The following is a 25,961-nucleotide window of genomic DNA, read 5'->3' on the forward strand; positions in this document are numbered from 1 at the left end:
CACAAGGAAAGCTTAGAATAGCTGACAGAAATACCTCAATTTAACCTGGTAAAATTGTAGAGTTAAGGTCAAGGAGAATCCAATGGTGAGACCTTGAAGGGTCCCCTCCCTACCCTGCCATAATAATTACATTCAATACAAATCTATCTATTCATCTATTTTCAAGCTGGGTTCTCAGTCCATTCATGAGTCCCAACCAGCAACTTTTTAATGAGACAGAATAGAACAAAACAGAAAATATCAGAGTATATCACATAGAAAAGTAAGTATTGTTTCATGAAACTTTTGTTTCAGTTTTAAATAGATATGCCCTGTTTTGTGTATTCTAAAGCTTGAAACTTTTTTCACATTTTAGTACTTCTGAAATTGTGCTGCATCTTAACGATTGTTGTCAGCCAGGTTGCCGTTGTGACATAATTGTGGGAAAACCTCCTGATGACACTTTCTGGTAAAATCAAGAAAACGCCAGCATCAAAGTGACTTAGATACTATGAATACGGTATGAGTTTGTGTGTGTGTGTGTGTTGGGGGGTGGCATACTAAATTACAAAGCGAAATTTACTTCTTACCACAGGTTCATGGTAAATAAAAGTTTGAAAAATAGCATACTAAGCCCTTTCATAAAGTTTATATGTGCACTTACTAATATTGATATTCTAATCAGAAAGAAGAGCAGTTTCCACTGCTCTTCAGACAACTGCCAATGCAACTCTCCTCTTGTGGCTGCCATCCAAGACCTCATCCTAGTTGCAGAATCTGGGGTATCTGCCCTTCACTAACTCAGGGCCACAGTTTTCTCCTCTGTACAAGGAGCATGTTGAAGAAGCCTTCTAATAGCACTTTCATTTTGAACAGTCCAGGAAGTATGCAGATAAGCATGCAACTCTTCACATATCTGTCATGAGCCCTGTCTGTCTATTGTCTCCTTTGCTGCTTCCTTTATCTCCTGCAGAAGAATCTTCATAATACAACCCAAGGACCAAATGATGTCTAGTATTCCTATAAAGTCTGTAATGTTTTAAAGTGTTAAAACATAATGTGGGAATTACAGTAAGGGTTATACAGTTGTTTTTTAATGTGCGGCATGTGGAACACTCATTCCTGACTCAGATTCTTCTTTCCTGCCTCACCATCCTTAGCTTTGTTCCTAGCCATACCATTTCCTGAATTTACATTTTGGTCTCCATCCTCACGTGTGCTCACTTGTGCCCACAGCCTGGCCCCTGGGCTGGAGAAGTCACCGTCTGGTCCCCCGTTCTTCTTACCCACATCTGTTCCAGCCCACCTCACACCACATCATCTGTTTACTTCTCAGTCTCACCTACTCAACTACGAGAGTCTTAGAGGCAGAGACCTCTCCTTATTTGTCTTCGTCTCCCCAGCCACGAAGCAATGCCCAGCCTGCTGTGGACACCGCATAAACGGGTAAGGGAATAAACGTGCGGCTTGAAGTCAATTTCCACGCAAGCACAGGAAAACGCACACACTCAGGCAGACATTCTTCTGAGCAGAAACCACGTCTCAGATTTCTGTGTTCCATGGCACCCAGCCCTGAGACAGGTCCAGCCTCGGAGAAGCTAACTGAGCTGCTAGTTCATTCACTGGCTGCACAGACACGATCTGTACCCAAATCCCTGAGCTTCTTTCCGGCCTTTTACTTCCGCAACCTAGGCTGGTATTGTGGCCCAAGCCAAGAGTGCTGGGCCCCACTGTTCCTGGTCTTGCTGGCAGCAGCCCCTGGGAAGGGGCTGAGTGACAGAGGGAGTTATTTCAGGACCCACGACCAAGATGGAAGCAACCAACTTTCTTCCTGTCCCCACTAGGAGGAAGCTGGGCCTTCCAGGTGTGGAGAGGAGGAGCCCCATGGGTGCGGGGCTAACCAGGAGTGAGTGAGGCTCATCTCCCCACTTCTCATGCCCTGCACAGCTGGTGTAGAGCAACACGATGGTGGCTACCGGGCCCCGGATATGCCTGGAGAGTACACACGACGGAGGAAAACTGTAATAATCACTTTGATATAGGTTTTATTTAATACGTCTTCCTATCTCCCTACATACATAGGGAGAAAGAAACTGGGGTCCACATCACCATTATCAGCCCCTGACCAAGTATTCAGGTCCTGGGGTGTCAAACATCTCCTTATCCAGAGCTGAATTTCATAGTTATAAAGAATTAAATTTCACCGATATTTGCTAAGTGACAAATGGCTGCATTCAAAATGTAAAGGAAGTGAGCAAAAGGGCTTGAACGAGGAGGGGACTTCTGCTTGTGGGGAATGGAAATGTTAATCTCACCTCTGTTTACTTTGGGGCACTTTAATTTTCTTCTCTCATCACATTTAATACAAAACAATGCCCTAAATGAAACACGATAAGGCATCTAAACTTTTCATGCAACTCTTCCCAAATTTCTATTTAATTCTGGCTGTCTTGACTTAAGCTTCAATAAATACAAATAATTTCTATGAGCTCCGCCCCTGGCCTTGGGAGTATGCCTCTTCATAATTAATTCTCTGGAGTTTATCTGTTTTTAATTTACTCTTTACGTCAACTTTAATGCTCTGGAATTTGGGAAGCCAATATTCTTTTTTTACTTATTAAACAATTCAGGATACAGGAAAATGAAAATTATATCTTTGGTACGGGGCTCTCTCTGGTGCTAACAGGCTATAAGACTGGGGATTCTTTTTTTTTTAAATCAGTGTTGACTCGCTAATCAGGTTCAAAGCTTCACTAGATTTACAGCAGCGATGTCCACTGCCTTCACATTTGATTCACACATTCCTTATACTCTATGTACTCTCAGTGGTACCACTTTAACCAGAAGTAAGAAGTCAAACTAAATCATGGACCTGGGATGTGAGTCTACCTTCTCTTCCTTCCATTCACCTGACATAGTCTAAATCACCCCTTCCCCGGAGCACGCCTCATCAGCTGTGCAGTGCAATACAAAGGGGGAGATGTTTTCCCACCCTAGAAACTCATCAACTTGAACCCTGAAGCATGACATCTGAATACCTTACTGCAAGAGCAGAGGCAGCTCACAACTGCTATACACGATCATTAACAACCTGCTTGCATTTCCAGGGCTGCCTCGGTGGATTAATATATGCACCATGTATTAAACCATCTGCCACGAAGTTTGACCCAGTCTCTCTCCATGGTGGCCAACTGCAAAGGTTACCTCTGAGTGTTAAGAGGCAGGGTACACTTTCATCACATTTATCGGTACTAATTCTTAGTTTTATTATTGGTTCTTTTGTCCTCAACAGAATACCTTTTCAGGCTCTTGTGTCTCATATTTGTATAGCCTGGAGTCTAATGAAAATATATTTAATCCTCTATGTCAACTCTTTTAAAGTTCAGCATTAACCTTTCATAAAAATCAGGTTAAAGAAGAATGAACTTCACATTTCCTGGGAAGATGGGACAAAGTTTGATTATCAGCATATAGCCCGATGTACTTTTGTCCACTTTAAAAAATTGTTTTTAAGGCAGTCAAACATTTCAAAGTTTTTTGTTTTTTTTTTTTTTGGTTTTGTTTTTTTAAGTCTAGGTAAGGAACAAAATTGAGCCCCCTTCACACAGGACCAAGTTCCCCTCTCCGGAGATGCTGAGAGACAGCCCATATCAGGGAGTATGGAGATTGAAACTTTTTGCTTCCTTATGCTAGCTGGCAGCTCAGTGAATGGAACTGCATCTGATGTCAGGTTAGCTCATTATATTTATATATTTGCAGAGCAGGGGGTTTGGGGGGTAGTGGGGGCAGGGGGAGAGGGGAGATATTCCTCTGTGGTTTTTCAAATGAAAGCAACTTAGAGAAAATAACAAAATTCTCCTCCTTCCTGACATCTACTTCCAAATAAGCAATCAGTATATTAAGTGACACTACTCTTAATAATAACCCCCTGGGATGGTATGCTATTAATTTAACTGTACTCTGAGGAATAGCATCCGTTCCTTACCTAGGTTCTTAATCCAAGGCAAGGCTTTATTCCTTGCCTTCAGTTATTTATTTTCCTCAAGGGTCCCTTCACAGGGAGTCAGCCAAACTCTAAGTGAATTACTTGGATTTTTGAAAATCCAAATCTACCTTACTTTTTGCAAGGCCGTATTTGGCCATTTTTTAGTTAGGTTTATATTGAACGTTAACTCAAGACACAAGTACTATCTTTTTCCTCAGAGGAGGCTTCTCAAATGGTGACCCTACAAACTCTGTATTGTTTTGTGATTCTTCAGAGTCTGACTTCTCTCAAAATTATGATAACAGAAGCTCACCCATCTAAAATCCAGGAATTTTCTGTGTATGTATACGTGTATGCCCCTGCACTGCAGGCGCAGAGCAGTACACTTGGGGGATTGCATCCTTAAGCACTCATGGGTACCCTCAAAAAAGGCTGAAGTCCCTCCCAGCCAGTGATTTCGCAGTTCTCAGGTATGTTTACAATTTTTAATAACAGTAACATCGTAATTTATTTCCTTCATGTGCTTTGGACCTTCTGATTCACGGCACTTAAGCTTCTCGAATTTGCTTCAGCTGATTTTTCTTGGAGATTCTTGGAGATTCAAATCACCATTTCAGTTGCAGCGAATCCCTATGAAAACTGTTTTGCATCAAAAATATAGGACAGGGAAGCCCAACTCTCCACATACTATGTCTTTCTCTCTCACTGCTTTCTGATCTCCTTAGAGCACAGTTTCTGATACCCAAGGTACATAAACACACTGTGTGTTTTCACCATCTCTGGTTGCTTTTTGAAATGTCATCTTTTTGCCCTCTCCATTCCCCACTGGTCTTTAACATGTCTTCTGAGTTTCTGGAGACAGATTTTTCACTTTTCTAAAGGATGCCTTTTTAGTACTAATAAAACTTTCATACTTGTCTGCTTAATCACGCCAGCTTTACTGTCCCTTTTTTTACTTTTTTGTTTTTGGCTCAGAGGTATATGAACCATCTGTGCCTCGAAAACAGTTTGCTTAAATAGCCTCCAGGCAGATTTTATGGTTTTTAAGTTTTTTACTTTAACCTTCAGCCTGCTGTTAGCCATTTTCATCACAGTTTTAAAATCAGCCTCTTTTGGAAATGACTGTCACTATACGTAGTTTTCAGAAGTTACTGGAACTGGAAAGGGGGGCACTGACTCCAGCTGAACTGCACTGTGGTTTCCATTCACAGTCATCTGAGGCAGGTGCAGGTATGGTTAAGCTTGATAAGGGTCATCTCCTCCATCTGGCATCCTGAAGAGTGATGGAGACCCCTTTCATTTAGAATAGCCATGTCCATATCACCCAGTTAAAACCCAGGAATATTCAGTCTGATTTACTTACCTGCCTTTTTATTTATCACCACATGCCTATGACTTTGTCATTCTGATCCTAGGCACTCAATGAAATACCAGGCTGAAACAAAGAATCCAAAGAAAGGGCAGAGATTCCTCCCTTCCCGCCACACCAGTGTGCCGTGAGAAGCGCCCTCTGTTCGCATGCCAGAAGACATGCTGCTCTGTTTCCATTTTATCACAGTTGTCTGGTCTGGGGACCAGCGTGTCAATAAGCATTCCTCTTTGGTGGAGTATATCATCACCCAAACTTCCTGTCTGCCCTCACATTAATATTAACATAGCTCTATAGTTTCTTTCTATAACAAAACCACATCTCTGTCCACACTCAGCATCGTGGGGGCTTGGGGGGAAATCTTTCCATCTTAAAGTAGTTTACCCCATTTATTTTCAACCATCTAACAACATCTGTCAGACGATAATGACACTATTTCTCTCTCTCAAATCAGGGCATTTTTACCCAATCTTTTCTCTGTGGTCACTGTTGCTTTTCTGATACATTTGATAACTAAAAACACTTGGGTTCTTACTGTTATAATTATTTTTATTATTATTATTTGTTTACAAAATGCTTTTACCTCCAGGAGTTGCAAGCTGTCAGTTTACTCCCTGCAATGAATTAGTACTAACGTGCTAACTCTGTAGTTATGAAGTTGACTGAAGAGTCAAGGAAGGCAGAGGCTAGCAGGCAAGCAACGAATCTCCAAAGGTCGGTAGAATGAATGAAAGAATGAATGAATGACTAAATGGACACACAGGCAATTGGATAAGTGAGATTATGGTTGTAGGGAATGTTCATTTGTTCCATTCTTTTCTTGTTTGCAGGTAAAATTCCATCCCTTCCCAAAGAACTTGAAATGAGCAAAGAAGGAGCAAATCAGGGCCAGGATTGGAAATCATGTTGCTGTGTTCTCAGCCCAATAAGCTCTTCCTTCCCCTCTTCCCCTACTTAACACACCTTCATCTCTCAGATTTCAGTTCAAGCACGACTTCCTCAGGGAAACTTTCAGATCTCCTGATTAGTCAAATCTCCCTTTAAGAGGCCCTCACAGCACTGTGCCCACACCATCACAGCAATTGCCACAGTGGCAATTTCACATCTGTGTTATTATTTAAATAAATAGCGGTCCCCCACTGGAGTGTAAGCTTCGTGAGGGCAGGAACCAGGAGTTTTGTTGTTGTTGTTTTTTGCCACTATAGTTCCAATGCCTAGCGCAGTGTCTGGCACATAGTAGCTGCTTGACAAATATTTGTTGAATTAATTAATTAATTACTGTGAAAGCTGCAGCCTCCAAGGTCTCTGCTCTTTGGCCACCTGAACTTGATGTATTCAGCCTCAGACTAAACCACAATTTGTTTGAACACTCTCCTTTCCCTTCTGTTTAGCAGACACAGTTTTCAGCCACACAGAAAGTGCCTTAAATGTGGGCGAGCAGGCTAACTCTTGATGGGGAACAGTAGCCTCATCCCATCACCCATCTAGTCCCAGGCATCTGCCTCCCCACATCCAATATGGTCCTTGGCCAACATCTCCCAAGCCACTTACACTGATGAAACTACATGCTGGGTTATCTGCTGTTCTAACTGCACCCTTGTTCCTCTTCCTAAATGAGTATATCTAACAGCTAACTACAATCCCTTTGTCTTAGCTCTGTGCAATCTCATGTTCTATAGACTCCAAAAAGAATAGAAAGAGTCAGCACTTTGGTCCTGGCACTAAAACCAACATTCTAATTATCGGGTTTGTCAAAGCAGCTGGTCCTGGGTAGAAGAGGTAGTTCATCTAAGGGCCCTATGATGAATGTTAACCACGTTTTTATCTTTCAATCCACACATGGGTTTCAAAGTCCTTCCACATGACAAAAGTCGATGGGCATGACACATTCACTGTGTAAAGAATTCAACCTCATGAGATCACCTCTCCTCTCTAGTGGGCATTTGCTGGTACCTACCGTCAGCCATCACTCTGACCTCTTCCTTGTTTAAACACTTTCCAGATTTTCATTCTGGTAGCTTCTCTTCCCCCATGCAGCTTCCCATGGGCTTTAGAGGAAAATGAGCCCAACTCCAATGTCAGAAGGAAGCCCTGATTGGCTCAGGCTAATTCAAACATCCATTGCCCTGGTCATATGCCAAATTCAGGCATGAGCATGTGATCTAAGCACAGACAATGAGTGTGAATTTCAAGACTCCTGCTCGGAATGCTAGGGCACAGGCACTCTGTCTTCTATTGGATGTGAACAAGGAGGCATATAGCCCTGATTGCTGCTAGCAGCCATCCCATGGCCTCTGGGGAGCTTGCATTATAATATGGCCAACACTCTATACAGAAGAATACAGAGATGGGAAGAAATAAGACCATGATAAGATCACTGCACTGCAGGACCAACCTACCCTGAAGCATACTGTAGCTTAGGACTCTACAGTTTCATCAGATAAAAGATGCGTTTCATTGATTAAATCAGTTTGAGTTGGATCTTCTGTTATTTGCGTTAAAAATCCTGATACACCCTAAAAGTACATAATCACCAAATTAGGTCTACTCTTAGAATAAAATAAACTTTAGAGTGATTTAATCCAAAGATGGCCCCTTCAAAGTTACCATCTCCTTTGCCTCATGCTACTTTGAGGGGTAGAGCTTGAGAAGACCAGCATATGCTATAGGTCTCCCAGAGCAAGAGCTGGGTTCTCCGTGGAGCTTGAGTTTGCCTCCTGAGGCCTAAACCTCCCCACTAGGTTGGAAGCAAGCCCTGTCAACCCTACAGAAAGAAAATTGCTGTGTCAGAACATTTAACCAGCAACGTCCATCCTCCGTTCATTTCTTCCCACAGTTTGCCAAAAGAAAGAAAGAAAGAAAGAAAAAGAAACCTAAATTGGTTCAACATACTTTTGCTACTGGGAAATGTTTCATAACTACCAATGAATAATTCAGTGAACATGATATTTTTAGTTTTCTATTGCCAGACACACCCAACTTTGATGGGAATGCTGTTGCCTTTCTTACTCTCCAAATCCCCTTTCCATCCAGGATCTTAAACGTATTATGACAGAGATCCAATCAACAACAAAAATCAGGTCATGTCACGTACCCTACTCAACACCTCCGAATAGCTGCCGTCACACTTAGAATGAAATCCGAACTATTACCTCTCCAGCCTGCATGATCTGGCCCCTAACCACCTTGGTCATTCAACTCCAGACACTCTGACCTTCTTGCTGTTGCTCAAAAATGCCCAGCCTGTTCCTGCCTGAGGACCTCTGCCTTTCACTTGCTCCCCCTCCTCTCTGGAACCCTCTGCTACAAGCTCTTCACTTGACTAGCTCCCTCACTTCATTCTGTCCCTACCCACACATCACCTCCTCAAAGATAACTTCTGTGACCATCAGATACAAAACAGCACCTCGTCACTAGCCATCCCCTCACCCTGCTTTTTCTTCATAGCATTTATCACTACCTGAAATTGTGTTAGATGTATACATATTTTTAACCTGTATATTATCCATCTTCCTTAGAGAATGGAATGCAAGTCCCTTTAAGGCAGGGATTTTTCTCTTGTTCAAGGATGTGTCCACCAAACCTAAAACAGTACCTAGCACATTATAAGAGCTTAATATATCTTTTCACTTTATTTTCTAAGAATGAATGGATGAATAAGTAACAAGGTTTTTTTTTTTCTCTCTCTTAAAAACAAACAAAAGAGCAGCACAGAGGCACTCATCTCTGGTTGGACAAATCCCCCTTGTCTTTAGCTACTTGCCCAGCTTTATCTCACCTACTCCTGGGTCTCTGTATCTCTAAATCCTTTAAAACCAACAACTTAAACTGCTCCAACTTATGACACATACAGTCCTACAAATGACCACAGAAAGGGTCAGGGCCTTCAAAGGTTCTTCTTATAAAGGGTTGGATGTGCAGTCACAGAACTGCTCGCCATATTTTAAGTAATATGAAGTCATTCTATCAGAACGGAATACAAGATAACACATCATTTATTGGATCCATATAGAAATCACCACTTTATCACGGAATGTTTGGCAGAGGCCTGTGAAGCAGACTAGCAGTCATCATACCTCAAAACTCCTATTACACACTGAACCCCCAAAATATACTTATTGGGGTAGAAGCCTGCTCTCTTGATACTAATGAGCTAGTTAAGAAAGTGAAACACTCAGTTTAAGTTTGTGTGACAAAAACTGGATGCAAAGTCTTTCATTTATGTCATAAATTCTACTATCTCTGTGGAAAAAAATAATAATTTCAAAGTCAAGGCAGTTGTTTTTCCACAGTCAAAAGTGGTTAAACACTTTTAAATACATTTCAACATATTTATGAAGGAATTTTTCTACATGCTTCCAAAGCTCTCTCATAAATCAGTGTAATGTTTCCAAGGCACATTTGGAAGTAAAAAATATATATCTACTAACTGTATTTTCTTCTATTAGAAGATGAGTTAAGCAGAAAATATATTAATATCTGAATTTATAATAGGAGAGGTTAACCCTTAACCACAGCAAACTGATGAGGAATATTTTACCACAGAAGGATTAATCAGGGCTCTTTTAACACTATGCAATTTGACATTTTAAGGACTTAATCAAGAAAGAATTTTATTCACCTATTTGCTTTTCATCATCAGGATGCCTTACAAAGACAACACATGTCAAGCTCACCATTCTCAAGCTTAATCTCACTGCCTTAAGAAAATGTTAATTTAATTAATATTCCACAGCTTTTACAAATAGTTCTCACAGAAGTAACGCTACTACACTTATGTCATCTCCGGGCCAAATTCAGCTCAAACATTCAGAAAATATCAATATAGATGTGGTGCGCTCCAGAGGCTGGACCTGACTAACCCTCTGTTAGCAATGAGACAACAACACAAATTCTGGGAGGTTGTGATTACTGGACACTGGCTTCTATCTCCAGCCGTTGATTATCTCTATCTTTGTTAAAGACTACAGGAGTTTCATTTAACTTGAGTGCTCAGTAAATTGCACAGAGTTCAAGCATCTTTTATGGATTCATTAAACCATTGATCTGCCTTCTAGAGCTTGTAGTAGTGCCCCGCTCTGGCCCACAGCCTGTGTTTACAGAGAATGCAACAGACTGGCTTTGTAACCTCCAAAGGCAGTCTGTCAGGAGACATTAGATTCCGCTGTGTGCATGGCCACCCTATGAGTGGATTGTAACTTAGGGAATTTCCCATTCTCAGTCTGAGCGGCTGGGGCAGAAATTAAGTGGCCTTCTGTAGCAAGATTTTCTTTATTCCTTCCTAATCTGTGATAATAAGAACAAAGAGCAAAGAGCCCAAGGAACAAAGAATTGCACTTGGCTTGCCCAGTTCACACTTTTGCTTATGTGTACAAAAGCTATCCAGAGGTACTGAGATGGGGGAGAAATAAAAATAAACACGAGCGTGCCTATAGTTTGCATCTCCTGCATATGGCCCTCTTGGGTGTACTAGGTTTTATGACCAGACATTGAAAAAGTATATGAGAGAAATTCTGGACTCAAGCTACTATCTTAAAATATCTCATAGCAAGCCACCTGGCCTGTCTTATGCATGCACTTTTTTAGACAGTTAACATTTTTAACAAAGCATTTGAATTAACAGAGCATAACTACAATCCCACGAAAATGCACAATCATCTCTCTTGGTTTATCTAGACAGTGCACTAAGCACTCTTAGAAACTCCCCTCCCCTCTAGTCATTACTAGTAAGGTCTCATGACATCTTCCTTTTAAAATCAGGCACAAAGAGACTCTGTGCTGCACGTAGCTTATGACTGGAGAAGCACATGAAAATGACCCGTTAGATAATTCTTTAAAAGCTCATTCTTCAGATAAACCTGAACACTGTTAGCAGCAAGGTGAGAAAGTCGGCAAGACAATGACTGGATCAATAGGGAGAATGCAGGTCCCAGATAACTAGATCCCTTCCTGATCACCTGCTTCCCTGAACTGCCCACTACCCAGACAGACACCGGACTATGAACTGGAAGCAAGCACATTCATCACTCTGCAGCCCAGTCACCAGAGCACAATGCGGCTGATGCAATCTGACACTGTGCTTAATGTTAAAAGGGAGCGTGCCTTTGAGATGGATTGGATAATTACCGGCAGTTCAGATGAGAAAAACTTGCTTTAAGTGTATAGCAGGAGCTATCACCGGGATGGCCAGAGACTGACCGAAATTAACATTCAAGCATCTATGTCAATAGCCCTGTGTATTGCTCTCCAGGTGACCAGATTCAGATCTATGAAAAGTACTCCCTCTTCCTTCTGCTCATTGGAAAGAAATAGTATTGGGGCTTGAAGCTATTTGGAGTTTTAATCATCTCTTCACATTTAATCTAAAATATCTAGCGTTACTCAGAAGTTGACATCTATTCTGGGTAACAGATTAAACTTATTTCTCTGTTTCCCCCACAACCTCCCCAAATGTAGCCCATTCAAAACTAGACGTGGCTGCTATTCCTTTCTTTCAGTACAAACTCGCTTGCCCCATTCTGTTTGTGTTCTGGGAATTCCTTAGACCAGTGTTTCCCAAGTGGTGGTCAAGTGTTCTGGTAAACACAAGATCACATGCCTCTCCCCCAGGCTTCTGATCGATGGCTTCCAAGGGCATTGTGTCCCACCTGGCCTGCAGAAGCTCTGTCCTGGGACACTTTCTGCCTTTCTTCAAGAGCCCAGGCATCACTTTAACCTGACCTGCATCTTATTTCTCTGGCCAGAATTCTCCTGTTCTACCCCCCACCCTGAATTTGTTTCAAAGGACTAACACCGTCCCTCCCCTCTGCTGGTGCTTTTTTCATAGGTTCTCATTTGCAGCAGCTCATCAACATTCCATCCCATATTTCAAAATATGAGAGAACAAGAAAACAGGTGGGTTTGTTGTTCTTTCCCCAAAGCTTCCAGAGGACACCCCTGTTTGCTGCAACCAAAAGGGAACTAACTCAGCCACTGGCCTGCAGATTAAAGGCAGAGGCCATGCTATGTGCAGGCAGTGGGCAGGCTTGCAGCACAGACACTGCAGAAGCAAAGCAATCATCCCCCGGGGCAGGGTGAAGGTAGACAGACCCAACAGGCTCACTGGCACCCCGTAAAATCACGGTGAATCCACAGGAAGAAATCCAGTGCTCCCTAAGCATTCCTGTCAATCAAGAATATTTGCAAACAACTGGCAAAAGCAAGTCTGTGGCTTGAGCTTCAGGCAGTCAGGGGACATTAATTACAAGTAATTTAATGTCCTTCCCTAAACCTTCATGAATGATAGCCATTTTGCAAATTAAATCTTGCAGGTGTTTAAAGGAAAAAAAGTAGACAGGTTAATCACAAGATTAACAAGGCAATTGTTACACATTTCTTTTGCACTAGTAGGTTCTGTAATGAAGTTTGAAACTGAGAATCTTCCCCAGGATATATTCAAGTTTAATAAAAAGACCAATAGTCTAAATAAAATGTAACTCCAAATAATATGATGATACATGCTGTGTATCCAGAGATATAGTTTGAAAGTAAAGGAAATGCTTATTAGACAATATTCCCCTCGTTGAACATTTGTTATTATTATCATGATTGTTAGATCTTAATGATATCATCTGCAAATGTTGTTTCTATCTATATAACCTTTTTATTTTTAATTCATCTTTATCTATTATCTACATAGGTTTCTTTCCCCTATAGTCTGTGGAGGAACAGCAACACTGTGATATTGAAGAAGTATTTCCATCTATTCTTGTCTCAAGTTATGGAAAAACTAGAACGAGGAAGCAAACTTTGGTACTGTTAGGAATTTGTGTCTATTATTAAAGTATCGATGCCGCTAATCCACAAAGAACACTATAAATTTGGTATCTGAACAAGGAAAGAAAACAACCATTCTTTACATTGCCTGCGTTGGACACCTGTCTTGAATTTTGATTTCTTGCTTGATTTGTGGGCATCAGTTTAGACAACAGGATATTTCCTGTGCAGAAGGAAAAAGATCAAACACAGGATATTTGGAAATGACTACTATTTGTGACCTCGTTTGTTACTCTTGTTTTAAGTGGGATAATGGTTACAAGGCATCACTCCCTTAGGAAAAAATATTTTTGTGTCTGTTATTGTGCAGAGTAAAACCGGTATTAGTTGGACTAAACACTTCAGCATCTCTTGCAAAACCACTAAGGAGTCCACAGCTTTCCAACTCCTAGGCAAATCACTAGGTTAGAAATGTTTTCAAGTTCTTCTCTACTTGTGGCCTCAAGAAGGGGCTGGGAAGAGAATGAGCTATTAGGTCCCTGAAAAGTCTCCAGTGCATTAAGTAATGAGACTGACATCCCATTGTTCGGCTGATGCCATGGACTACAAAAGTATTTTTCTTACCCGTTGTTTCAAACACTTTTGAGTCAGCAATTGGACCTGATGGGGATAAGGATTCTACGAAATATGATTATGAATTAATACTGTACACTTCTTAGAGCCAACATCCTGAATTGTGTACGCTAGTAGTTAGGTTCCTTAAATGAATACAGCTGTGACTCACAGTTCTAGCAGAAGTATTCTGAAGAAAGCGTACATACTTACAGTAATCCAAACTACTCTTCGAATTAAATTTTAAATTGGTTTAAAGATATAACCTATATGGCATAAAAGGTTAACTTGGCTTCAGTCCATCCCACCTTACTTCACAGCACCAGGGTTTAGGAGAGAGGGATGTGACATTCTTAACCTACTCCATCAAACAAACACAGAGACCTCTGGAAAAAGGTTTGAGAAGCAAATGAAATTTAAAGAGCCAGTTTTCAGTGGGCCTTCATTTTGAGAGCTGGGCTATTTTTGTCCTTGTTTTTAGCAGAAAAGCAGTTCCTGCCTCTATCCCCGAGCATTTGTGACGAGGATAGCAGGGGAAGCACAGGCACAGCTGTCCAAATTACATTCACAAATGCAGGTGTTGCTCAGACACAAAACAGAGGTCAGCTGAATACTGCTCCTAATTAGCTACCTTTTCTACTAGGATTTTTCTTTGTAAAGTTATGCATGCGATTTGGGTTCAACTTAGAGACCATTTTTAGATCCCAGCATGCTATCCACCAAGAAGCGGGCTGTCATTATAAAGCATAATTTACAGCATAGTTAATTTTACATGTTTTTTTAGATTCTACATTATACCTAAGGCAAAATTCTGTTCTGCATACACATGATTCACTGTTTTCCACCCAGTTCTCATTATTTAAAATTGTAGAATTTAGCCAGAAAATCTTTTAGGTAGGGATGGGAAGAATTCTGCCCTCTTTCTAAGATTAAGAAAGTCCACAGTTTTAATAATGAGGACTAAAGACTTTGTCAAATGATACAAGAACAGAAGTAGCTATTTGCTATTGTCTTCAGTGGGGAACACCCTGGGGCTTATTACAGCAGTTCTTAGAAATGGCAGGATGGAGACTGGTATCTAATACAATCCATTAGGAAACCCAAGCCCTAAATGAAATGACCACAAAATCCTATCAGTTAACAGAAATGCAGCAGCTGTACATGTTTATTGTAATACAATAGGATATTGTTGCAGAGATAACACTCTTAAAATTAAAAAAAAAAAAAAGAATCCAGCAAGCGATGTGACCAGTTTATTTCTCTATCTGAAAAACGAGAATGTCTAGTGTGGCAGAGCTTTGGAATACATAAATAAGCATGAAGATTGCAGAGAAGACAGGTATTGTATGTACACTAATGGGCTGCTGGGATCAGCTCTCAAAGTCACTGGCTAAACTTCAAGCCACTGCGACTCCCAGGTTTTGCAGGATGTTCAAAGAACTACCCCAATAACTCCTTGCAGGAAGTGAAAAGTAATGGTCTTTCTCCCCTTGCTGACTTTACCTACTATAAGTATTCCAAACACTAATTCCTATCTTGGCTCCCAGTTATCTATTTTTCAAAACTGTATGCTGTGGAAGTTTAAACTCAGTTTGACCTTAAACTTTATAATTACAAACATGTACACATTGTATATATGATATATATTATACATATATATTATTATGAACTGCTTTTTCAAATTGAATCAGGTGCCTTTCAACAAAGGCTTAAAAAGTTGGATCACTATGCAAAGTGTAACATGTATCACAGGGATTGTGACAAATTCATCTTGCTTGATTTTATTCACTACAGGCAGTCCATCAAGATTCAGACACATAACCCTTCAGAATCATAAAGAAACAAAAACCCCTGTTCTATAGCCATCTTCTGGGATGGAATGCAAAGTATTTTGTTGTGGTAAGTAAGGCTTTGAAGATGAAAGCACTGGGTCCACTCTTGTGATTGTTACCCCAGTGCTCAGCATTAAAAACGGGAGCCCCAGGGTCTCAGAGATCATTTTAATCCCCCTATATTAAAACAAAACGTGTCTCCCATGCGTTGCTCTAACTACCCTCCTCTGAAGCTTCACCGGCCCCTCCCAAGGGAAAGTGAACTGTTGACTGTCCCAAAAGAATTCCAGACAATTTCCTTACTTGCCTCCCTGTTCCAGTGAAGATTATGAGCCTCATTCTTAGAGACTGCTCCTAAAATTCCACCCCGCTGAATTCTGCAGCCTAATTCTTTCGGCATTATGTTTTTTGGCAGAATAATGTGACCCAAATTTGCAGTAGATAATTTGCTGCAACAGTGCTTCTTGCAATGCAGTGAGCACAAAATTAGCATTTCAGGATTACAAATAAGACTTTAAAAAAGTAGCAATTGTTTGCTTCAAAGAAGGACAGATTTTGATCTTATATTATGGAAATGGAAATGCTTAGCAAAATGTGGATGATTTTATGAATTAAGGAAAATTTACAGATCAATGGAAAATAATCAAGAACTAGCAATTTATTTCAGTAATTGGTGGCAAAATGCAATAGCGGTTCTTAAAAGATTAAGAAATTAGCTGTGTGTGTATGTGTGTGTTGATTGTAAAGACATCATGCATTCCATTTCCCATCAATGGTGGCTAATGCTATTCTAAAAGGACACTTTTATATCTGAGATGTCTTAAAACAAATAAAACAAAACAAAGAAACCATAACTATGGCTGTTCCTGTGTTCATCCACCATGATTCTCACAAACGCTTGGCTGTGTGAGCAAGGTTGGTTCATGTATTCATTATTTCATCTTTTCTCAATATCAATCAACTTTAATGTAAGGTGTCAAGAAAGACTTGACATTTTTCTTGATTAGAATTTGTGGATCAGATTTTGGAAAGAGCTAGAGCAATATTCGCAATGGGAACAAGTATAAAACTGAGTGGACTAAAGCTTTCTGGCCATGCTTCTGTGGCTAGTTTCTCAGCCTTGATAAGAAATCTCTACCACTTATCTTTCATGGACCCTAGTCTAGTACTCTACTGCTGGAGAGACACTGTAACTTAGGATACCAGCTGCGACCACCATGTCCTCATCAGATTCATTCACCCTCTCAGAATTCAAACACCAAGACAAGAGAAACTGAAGGGCAGGTTACACATTAGAAGAGGGTTCCTTATTCCAGAAGGTTAAGCATGACAGAGAAAGAGAACAGACAAAACAGAAAGAATAAAAGTACGGGGTGCGCAGTGATTTCGGCTAGAAGCTAAGAGGCGCATGCGCACAGGGTGGTGAGGCCTGAGTGGGCCGCCTCTCTCTACGGTGCTCTTACCTTATTTCTCTTGAAGTAGGCTCGTCGGCAGGCCGCAAAGCACTTCTCGCTGCAGAAGCTTTTCACCTCACTTCCCATACTCAGGGAATAGCGCTTGATTCCCACTTTCTGGCACCAGGCACACATTATTTGTACATTTGACACATCATCTTCTATAATAAAAGTATAAGAAAAATGTTCATATCAGAAGCAAACATCCCTTCAAACTTAGACACACCCTGAACCTCACAGAGCTACTTGAGGTCTGTTCTTAATTTCAGTACCTCACCACTTTCTGACCTAGTAGATAGCCAGCTCTTGGTGGGAAGACTCAGTGCTTTTTTCTTTTTCTTTTCTTTCTTTTTTTTTTTTTTTTTGGTTGTCTCCTAAGTTTCCAAAAGACATCATTTATTTAAAAACCAGAGCATGACTGCAGAGCCATGAGGATTCCTTGCACTTGGTATCCTGGTACAAATGCTTATTCTGCCTGGTTAAACCAGGCTCAGTACTAATGAAGCTTGTAAAGAGACCCATTTCTTCAAAGGTACTGCTGACAGCCTACAAGATTCACACTGGGTGGGTTGCCCAGTGCTAACCTACAAATGTGATGCCCTCATGTGAACTTGGACAGTCAGGAGCCAGGCTCAATCTTGACCTGTTCCCTAGTACTGTTACATGAAAGGGGGTGTTGTTTACTCCTGCAATATAATGGTTCCCAAGTGATACAGTTACTCAAAGAAAGGAAAGATGTGAGTGGCCATCTTCTCACGATGAAAAGGCACCATCCTGGCTCACACAACAGTCTGCTGTGATACAGCCTTCCCACACTGCTGTCCTCGGGGAGGCGCAGGCCTGATTTAAATTCCCCTCCATGTGATATGGTTCGTGGTCCCTGGATGGAGGAATGGTAATGGGGGTGTCAGCCGTGAGGCCTGAGGTCACACATCTGCCCAGATCATTCTCAGCCAGACTGGTGGTCCTTGTAGCTCCTGTAGCACCTGCCACCCATGTCATGGGAATGCTCAGAATAATGTTAGGTGGTATGCAGATATTTTCAATATTTAAACTACTGTATTTCTTTTCCTTTGTAAGAGAAGAAAACAAATTTTACTAGCACAACAAGCCCAGGATATCACAAATACTACTGCTTAAAACAAAGAAAGGCTTTTAAAGTGAGTCAGTTAATAAAATATATTGAGGAAATCATAGTGCAGGTGGTAAGACGCTGTAACAAAAATGTGATGGTGATATTCAAATGACTGAAGTCTGGGAAACAGTGGTCTCTTTACAGGGAGTGACTGTAGGAGAGACTACAAGTAGAAGTCTAAGAAATATTTTCTTGCTGCCTCCTAGGGGCTTTCACTATATCTTACGTTTTCTCAGTCTTCCCCATTGACTGTGTGTGTGTGTGTGTGTGTGTGTGTGTGTGTGTGTGTGTGTGTGTGTGTGTGTGTGTGTGTGTGTGTGTGTGTGTGTGTGTGTATGACTGATTGCCACTATCAGGTGCATCTCTTCCTCCTTTATCAATTTTTTTTGTACTAACCCAGACTCATGCTCCAGACATGACTGGTAATCATAAAATCCCCAATAAGCTCTGGTATACTGTTGTCTGATTTCTGAATAAAATCCCCCAAAGACTAATTGCTAAGCAAGGCCTGGTCCGTGAGTTGTTGACATACTCATGGTTCATAGAGTCTGTCATGCAATCATTCCATTTCCAGGGAAAAGATTTGGTTTGAGGCAGTGCGGTCATCAGCCTGCAAAATTAGAAGCAAACTAATTTGTAGTGCAGTGATAATGGCATTTTTTCCCCCTGAGTGTCATCACTCAGAACTATGTAAAGCATTTTATTTACCTTAATGGAATAAGTGTTGTCATTTTAATGATCATTTTTATTTCACAAATTACATGTTGCAATTTATTGTTAATTATCAAATGAGACAGTGTAAAAGGCAACCTTTGATGTTAATCATTTTTGATAAAATAACTTTCTTTAAATGGAGTCATAACATGAATTCAAATGTCATACAATGACTGTGTTTAATAATTTATTCTATTCAAAAAAAAGATTTATTTATATTTTGTATGATTTCTAATATGGCATCTGTCTACATACAGACATTTTACATGGTATGAAAAATTAACAAGACTCTATAATTTACCTTAGAGTATGGAGGAGTTTTAAAAATTAAATTAGAAAGACTACATTTAGAAAATAATCATCTATCATTACTAAACTAACTAGCACTAATAGTTTCTATTTTCCCAATCCATTAGCTGCTTTAAAATCTTAAATTCCTGAAAAAGAATATGATACAGCAGAACTCTCACAAATGATCCGTTGGCAATAAGCTTGATTCTGGTGAAATCTGTAAGGAAAAAAAGATTTTATGGGGGAAATTATTTGGCCACAGAATTCAACGAGGAGACCCCACTTCCCAAGGATCCACTTTAGAACATGCATTAGGTTTCCCCTTTCGGTTTCTCCCTTTCAATAGTCTGCTTTGGGGGAAAAAAATGTTAAGTGTTTTAGTCCTAGATCTTTAACTATCATAGACTAAAACTGAGATGACAGAGGGTGGAGAGCAAAGCTATAAGAAGACTGGGCAGCGGGCCTGAGCTCTGGCCTGGCCTGAAGGAATGATGCCTCGGGCAAAAAGGCCACTCACGGGTCTTTCTCCCGCTTTACTCCATCATCACCACACAGACCTACTTGTCTTTTTTTTAGGGGAGGCAAGGATAGTTTCTTACAACAGAGATAACAAATAAATAAAAAGTAGAATTTTAAAGCAGGTTATTTTTATAAATCATTTGTACTACAAAGTAACAAAACGGGAAGATGAGACAAAAGAAATTGCGTACTTTTGTATCTGGCAGTTGGAAAACTCTTAGGATGGTGGTTAGGATCTGCTTTGTTAAATAATTCAGTATCCCCATCCTTTTTTCATAAAATTCTGTTTCATAAAGGCAAACCCTTTAGAAAACTTCCATCAGATACCTCCTTTTCTGTCACCAAACTGCTATCAATAGCTAATGCTCCAAAGAAGCGTCTGATAAAGGGATCGTTCCAAAAGTTCAAGAAAACATTTTCAGATAGCTCAGATATTCTAGTCTTATAAAAGTCATTTTTATTAATATATTTAAGAAATTAAGAAAGAACTGTGATTATTAAAGTTAATTTTGTCAGCTAAAACTTAGCTCAAAATTCTGCCACCAGACATGAGATGGTGCCCCATCTTAAACGATATGACTGCACCGCTAGAAAAGTGAGCTCTTCTTAAGTGCTTAAAGCCAAGGGGATAGGTTCATTTCAACAACCGCATCTTTTTTTTTTTTTAATCTGAAACCCAGGAATCGTGTGCATGCTTTATATTAGCAAAATAAAGGGCCCAGCCCTTTAGCTTTCTGAACCTTATCTGCTTTCAAAACTTTTTTATTTAAAAAGTATTTCTTCAAACTAGGGAAAAACCTGATTTCTTATATTTAGGCAAAAGGTCCCGGCCATTAGAGATGAGATTGCCTCAAAGAAAATTCACGTAACAGATCTTTCCTTACAGCCATTACTAGCCTGTGTATTTTTCATAATGAACAATGCAGCAACAAATGCAAAATGCTTACAGCATTATATCACATTCCCAAAGTGAACAGTTTATATAACATAATACATTTTCATATGATAATATCATATAAATATGCATCAGTCAAAATATGCATGTTTCAGTTAATCATGAAAAGTTTGTACCACCTCTTTTGGATTTAATTAAGCAAAATATTTAGGGCATTATCTTTCCAATCTAATGTTCAAAGAGCTATAGAACATTATTCTACTTTACACCCCAGAAGGAGAAATTTAGATTAATTACTCTGAGATAAAATCAAAATTGTATTTATTTATCATAGTGCAGAGAAGTATGAAGTCAAGCATTTGTGGAATGCCTTGCTGAAGCTGTTTGAGAGACTGCTTTATCTGGTGACTTAAAAATAAGGATGGCCATTCTAGGGGCATTTTAATTGGCTATGAACATGCATACTAGCTTACCTGACCAGAGCCCAAATAAAATGAGGTGGGCCTTAACGAACCCCAAGTGATTAAACTGTAGATTTACCACCCCTCTGTAACTTTCACGGGAATCCAAGACTGAGGAAAAAAGTCTGAAAGTATCTGCTGGTGATATTTCTCTCTTCCAACAGTTCCTAGAATGCACATGTCCAGATAATCATTTCAAGACTTGAATTATATGAGACAAGCTGCAAGACAATCTGAAGTGATTCCTGTGTGTTCTCCATGCCATGAGATGAAAGCACAGGTAACACTCTATCAATCTATTTGTTGAAGAAGGTATATTTAAGAACAGAATAAAGACACGGCCTGAAAGGCAGGCAAAAAAACTAGGATTAAAGTTTGCTTTCTTTGCAGCCCTTCTTGTAATAATTGAATTCCAAAAACTGTAAGGCAGTCTGATTTAAAAGTCTCTATAGAGACTCTAATTTAAGAGTCCTATAGAAGCTTTTGTACAATTCCCTGTGTTCCAGAAATAAACATAAGGGAGACCCAGCGAAAATCTGGACCACTGAGTCAAAAGGAAAATAATGATACTTAGCCATTATTTACTATTTAATAGGTGCCAGGCACAGTGCTAAATTCTTTAAATCTATCACTTAGTCTTAATCACAGCCACTACCCCGCAGGCAGGCACTAACATTATCCCCATTGTGCAGATGGGGAAAGTGAGGTTTAGAGATTAAGTGATTTGCTCCAAATCACACAGCCAGTACAAACCAAAGCCAAGATGAAGCCCAGGGCATCTGGCTCTAGAGCCCAAGCTCTTGACCACTACACCTTAGAGACCACAGCCTTTCTAAATGGGTGAGATTATACACCATCCACACAGACGTCCCTCCACAAAAAGGACTAAAAGGTGTCACAGACTCTGCTATTTACACAGCACACTGCTCCATGACACACTAATAGACAAAGAAAATGGAATCCAAATGGTCAAAAAGTCTTTGAGGAGACACCTGAAGTGTTAATCGATATTTGTTGACTGATTTTTTAAAAAACAAGTTAAAGGCCCACAGTGCAAGCCTTTACTTCTTTATGACTATGAGACTTGGATTTGCTGCAAACATTCTGTCTGAACTTTCACCAGCAAGTGCCACTTGAACATTAAATGATGAGACAGAACCAATATACCTGGATCTCAGGAAGCAGTCATTCTACTCACAGGAAAGCAATACTCTTCCCAGCTTTTTCTTTTGTAAGGGAGGGCAGTCACAGCAGGACATGAATAAGACTGACTTTCCATGTGGGTGAAGTGGGGAACCACTTACATGTGTAACTTCAAAGATGCCAATAAGAATATCCTAGCTTCAAAAAGTATCCTCAACTGCTCACAAAAATTTAATTCTACCATTAGAGAGTAATTTCCTGGGCTAAATATTTCTTATATCCTATTAAAACACAAATTCCCTGAAAGCAAGAAGGCTCGATATGTATTTGTCTATAGTGATTTATGCTTTAAAATGAGTGATTCTTTCTGAAGAACAAGTTTTCACAGAGAGTGATGAGAAGGGCTAAGGACAGGGCTCCAATGAGAAAGAGGAGGGCAGAGATGGGAGAGGCTAGGACAAAAGAAGCCTCTGGTCACTAATTTGCTAATGTCTAGCCCTGGGCATATAGGTAGAGCAAGCTGAGGGCTGCCAAGTAAAGGCAGAGTGGACGGAAAAACTACTGCCTGATCATACTGTAGCACAATGTCAGATATTTCCAGAATGACTTTTAGATGTGAATTTAAAGCACCGTGGAAGTTGAAGGAGGTGGGAGGAATGGCATATCGCTAGGGATCTCTAGAAAAGAAAAGCAACAGGCAGATCCACTTATTACAGCTCAAGGGGGTGACTTTTTGTTAAGCAAATGAGGTAACAAATATATACTCCTTTGTGAACCTAAGTCACTATTATTTGAAAGACATTGTGATGGAGTATGGAGAGATGGAGACAGAGGAAACAGGTGAAAGTATTAATACTGCCCCTTCTAGTTGTGTGATGTGGGTAAGTCACTTAAGGGATAGTAATGCCCACCGTAACTCTAGCTGTGGTGAGGATCAATCCAGAGAAAGTAGACACATTCTTCATGTAAATGAGCCTTCCTTAGAATTACTGGCAATTAGAGCCATAAGAAAAGGGTAGGTGTCACAGCAAAGGAAAACATAAACAAGACGAAAAGACAACCCTCAGAATGGGAGAAAATATTTGCAAATGAAGCAACTGACAAAGGATTAATCTCCAAAATTTACAAGCAGCTCATGCAGCTCAATATCAAAAAAACAAACAACCCAATCCAAAAATGGGCAGAAGACCTAAATAGACATTTCTCCAAAGAAGATATACAGATTGCCAACAAACACATGAAAGGATGCTCAACATCACTAATCACTAGAGAAATGCAAATCAAAACTACCATGAGGTATCACCTCACACCAGTCAGAATGGCCATCATCAAAAAATCTACAAACAATAAATGCTGGAGAGGGTGTGGAGAAAAGGGAATCCTCTTGTACTGTTGGTGGGAATGTAAATTGATACAGCCACTGTGGAGAACAGTATGGAGGTTCCTTAAAAAACTACAAATAGAACTACCATACAACCCAGCAATCCCACTACTGGGCATATACCCTGAGAAAACCATAATTCAAACAGAGTCCTGTACCACAATGTTCATTGCAGCTCTATTTACAATAGCCAGGACATGGAACCAACCTAAGTGTCCATCTACAGATGAATGGATAAAGAAGATGTGGCACATATATACAATGGAATATTACTCAGCCATAAAAAGAAACAAAATTGAGTTATTTGTAGTGAGATGGATGGACCTAGAGTCTGTCATACAGAGTGAAGTAAGTGAGGAAGAGAAAAACAAATACCGTATGCTAACACATATATATGGAGTCTAAAAAAAAAAAAAGTGGTTCTGAAGAACCTAGGGGCAGGACAGGAATAAAGACGCAGATGTAGAGAATGGACTTGAGGAAACAGGGAGGGGGAAGGGTAAGCTGAGATAAAGTGAGAGAGTGGCATGGACATATATACACTACCAAATGTAAAATAGATAGCTAGTGGGAAGCAGTCGCATGGCACAGGGAGATCAGCTCCGTGCTTTGTGACCACCTAGCTGAGTGGGATAGGGAGGGTGGGAGGGAGATGCAAGAGGGAGGAGATATGGCAATATATGTATATGTATAGCTGATTCACTTTGTTACACAGCAGAAACTAACACACCATGGTAGAGCAATCATACTCCACTAAAGATGTTAAAAAAAAGGGTAGGTGTCAGCTGTGTGCAATCTGGAGCGGCCCAATGAGCAGGCGCCAGTCTCTTCAATCACATCCCCCACCAATGGATGACATCTGTAGACTCACTAACTCTGAATACAAAGAAAAACCCAGTAATTGGTTAAATTTATTTAAGAATAAAGCCATTAGATTTAATAAAAGCTTCACTTACATTTATTCTTTTTTAAAATTACTTAATTTGAATTAATAGTTGACAGGGTGTTGCCAAATATATCACTGTACTGCCAGATATTCTGTAATTAATAGACGGGAATTCTTTGTAATTATCACATCAACTATCCACACATGGGTGGATCTTTCTACACACCTGAGAAGTTTGCTCTTTTAAGAAATATCATAGTAACAACTGAAAATGTCTGCCACCTTGGTAACTGAACTATCAAAAATTGCCAAAGAATAGAGTCTGAATTAATACAGTTTTACTGCACTTGTTTCTCGTTAAAAGGAGAGATGCAGTTAAATGATAGCAGTTCCATACAATTATGATTCTTTACAGTACCTAAAATTATCCCTATTTTTCTTTTGGAAATAGAATTATTTGAAGTGATTTCAAGATTTTAAATAGTCAACACCCCTCTAAATAGGGTAGTACTTAACCCCAAAATAAAATCTAAATTGTTACATATAAACTAAAATTTGGTTCCAGTATGTAAAAGGAATGAGCACATATTACACAAAATGACAGGAAAATGATGGAATTTAAAATTCATTTTCAATTTTCTAATGGAAGTTTTCTAGCTGATTTTAAATTATTTATGTATATGATACATATACATGGGGTGTATATATGTGTGTGTGTGTGTGTGTGTGTATATACGTACATACATACATATATATATATATATATATATATATATATATACAGGTCACATACACACACATATTTGTAAAAGATGTGACTTCAAAATGAATTAAACATTTACATCCAGGTGCAGGTCCCTGTGTTATGTCACTGGTCAAGAACGATGAGTTGACTAGGACATGGCCCTGCTCCCAAGAGAACAGGCAGAAAAGTGTGTGACCCATCATTTGACAGGGAGAATGTGATAAGAGAGGAGTTCAGAAGCCTCTTCGAGCCTAGAGAGCACAGCTTCTGAGTTGGGTCTTGAAGGATTTGGAGCGGGAGAAAGTTCAAGAGAAGGAGGGAAAGGACAGAGGACCAGCAGGAGCCAGGAAGTGGCAGACACACTCAAGGATGGGGAGGAGCCCTGCAGCAGCTCAGCCACTACAACTGCATGAAGAGAAAAGTAGGAATTAGACTGGGGCTGTGGGGCCTGCATGAGGAGTCCCTTGAATATCATCTTGCTCTGGGGTGGGAGGGGTTCCTCTTCATTCCACAGGTAATGAGGAGCTCCCAAACATTTCTCACAGGACATGACAGGAGCAGAGATGGGCTGAGAAATGTTACCCCAGCAGGGTGGATCGGAATTCAGAAGACCGGGGGCTTCCCTGGTGGGGCAGTGGTTGAGAGTCCGCCTGCCAATGCAGGGGACGCGGGTTCGTGCCCCGGTCCGGGAAGATCCCACATGCCGCGGTGTGGCCGGGCCCGTGAGCCATGGCCGCTGAGCCTGCGCGTCCGGAGCCTGTGCTCCGCAACGGGAGAGGCCACAGCAGTGAGAGGCCCACGTACC

The 25,961-nt window shown here is 40.3% G+C and overlaps 1 protein-coding gene across 2 annotated transcripts in view; it reads right to left on the minus strand.

Annotated features, from left to right (window-relative positions):
• The window catches only part of SOBP (sine oculis binding protein homolog), a 159,536-nt gene that overhangs the window by 99,682 nt on the left and 33,893 nt on the right, over positions 1 to 25,961 (minus strand). For both annotated transcript variants that reach the window (XM_060167915.1, XM_060167914.1), the window contains exon 4: positions 16,996 to 17,147. In XM_060167915.1, coding sequence (XP_060023898.1) covers positions 16,996 to 17,147 — 152 coding nt within the window. The remainder of the gene's footprint in view (positions 1 to 16,995; positions 17,148 to 25,961) is intronic.

This window comes from Lagenorhynchus albirostris, chromosome 12 (genome assembly GCF_949774975.1).
Source record: "Lagenorhynchus albirostris chromosome 12, mLagAlb1.1, whole genome shotgun sequence".
NCBI lineage: Eukaryota > Metazoa > Chordata > Mammalia > Artiodactyla > Delphinidae > Lagenorhynchus > Lagenorhynchus albirostris.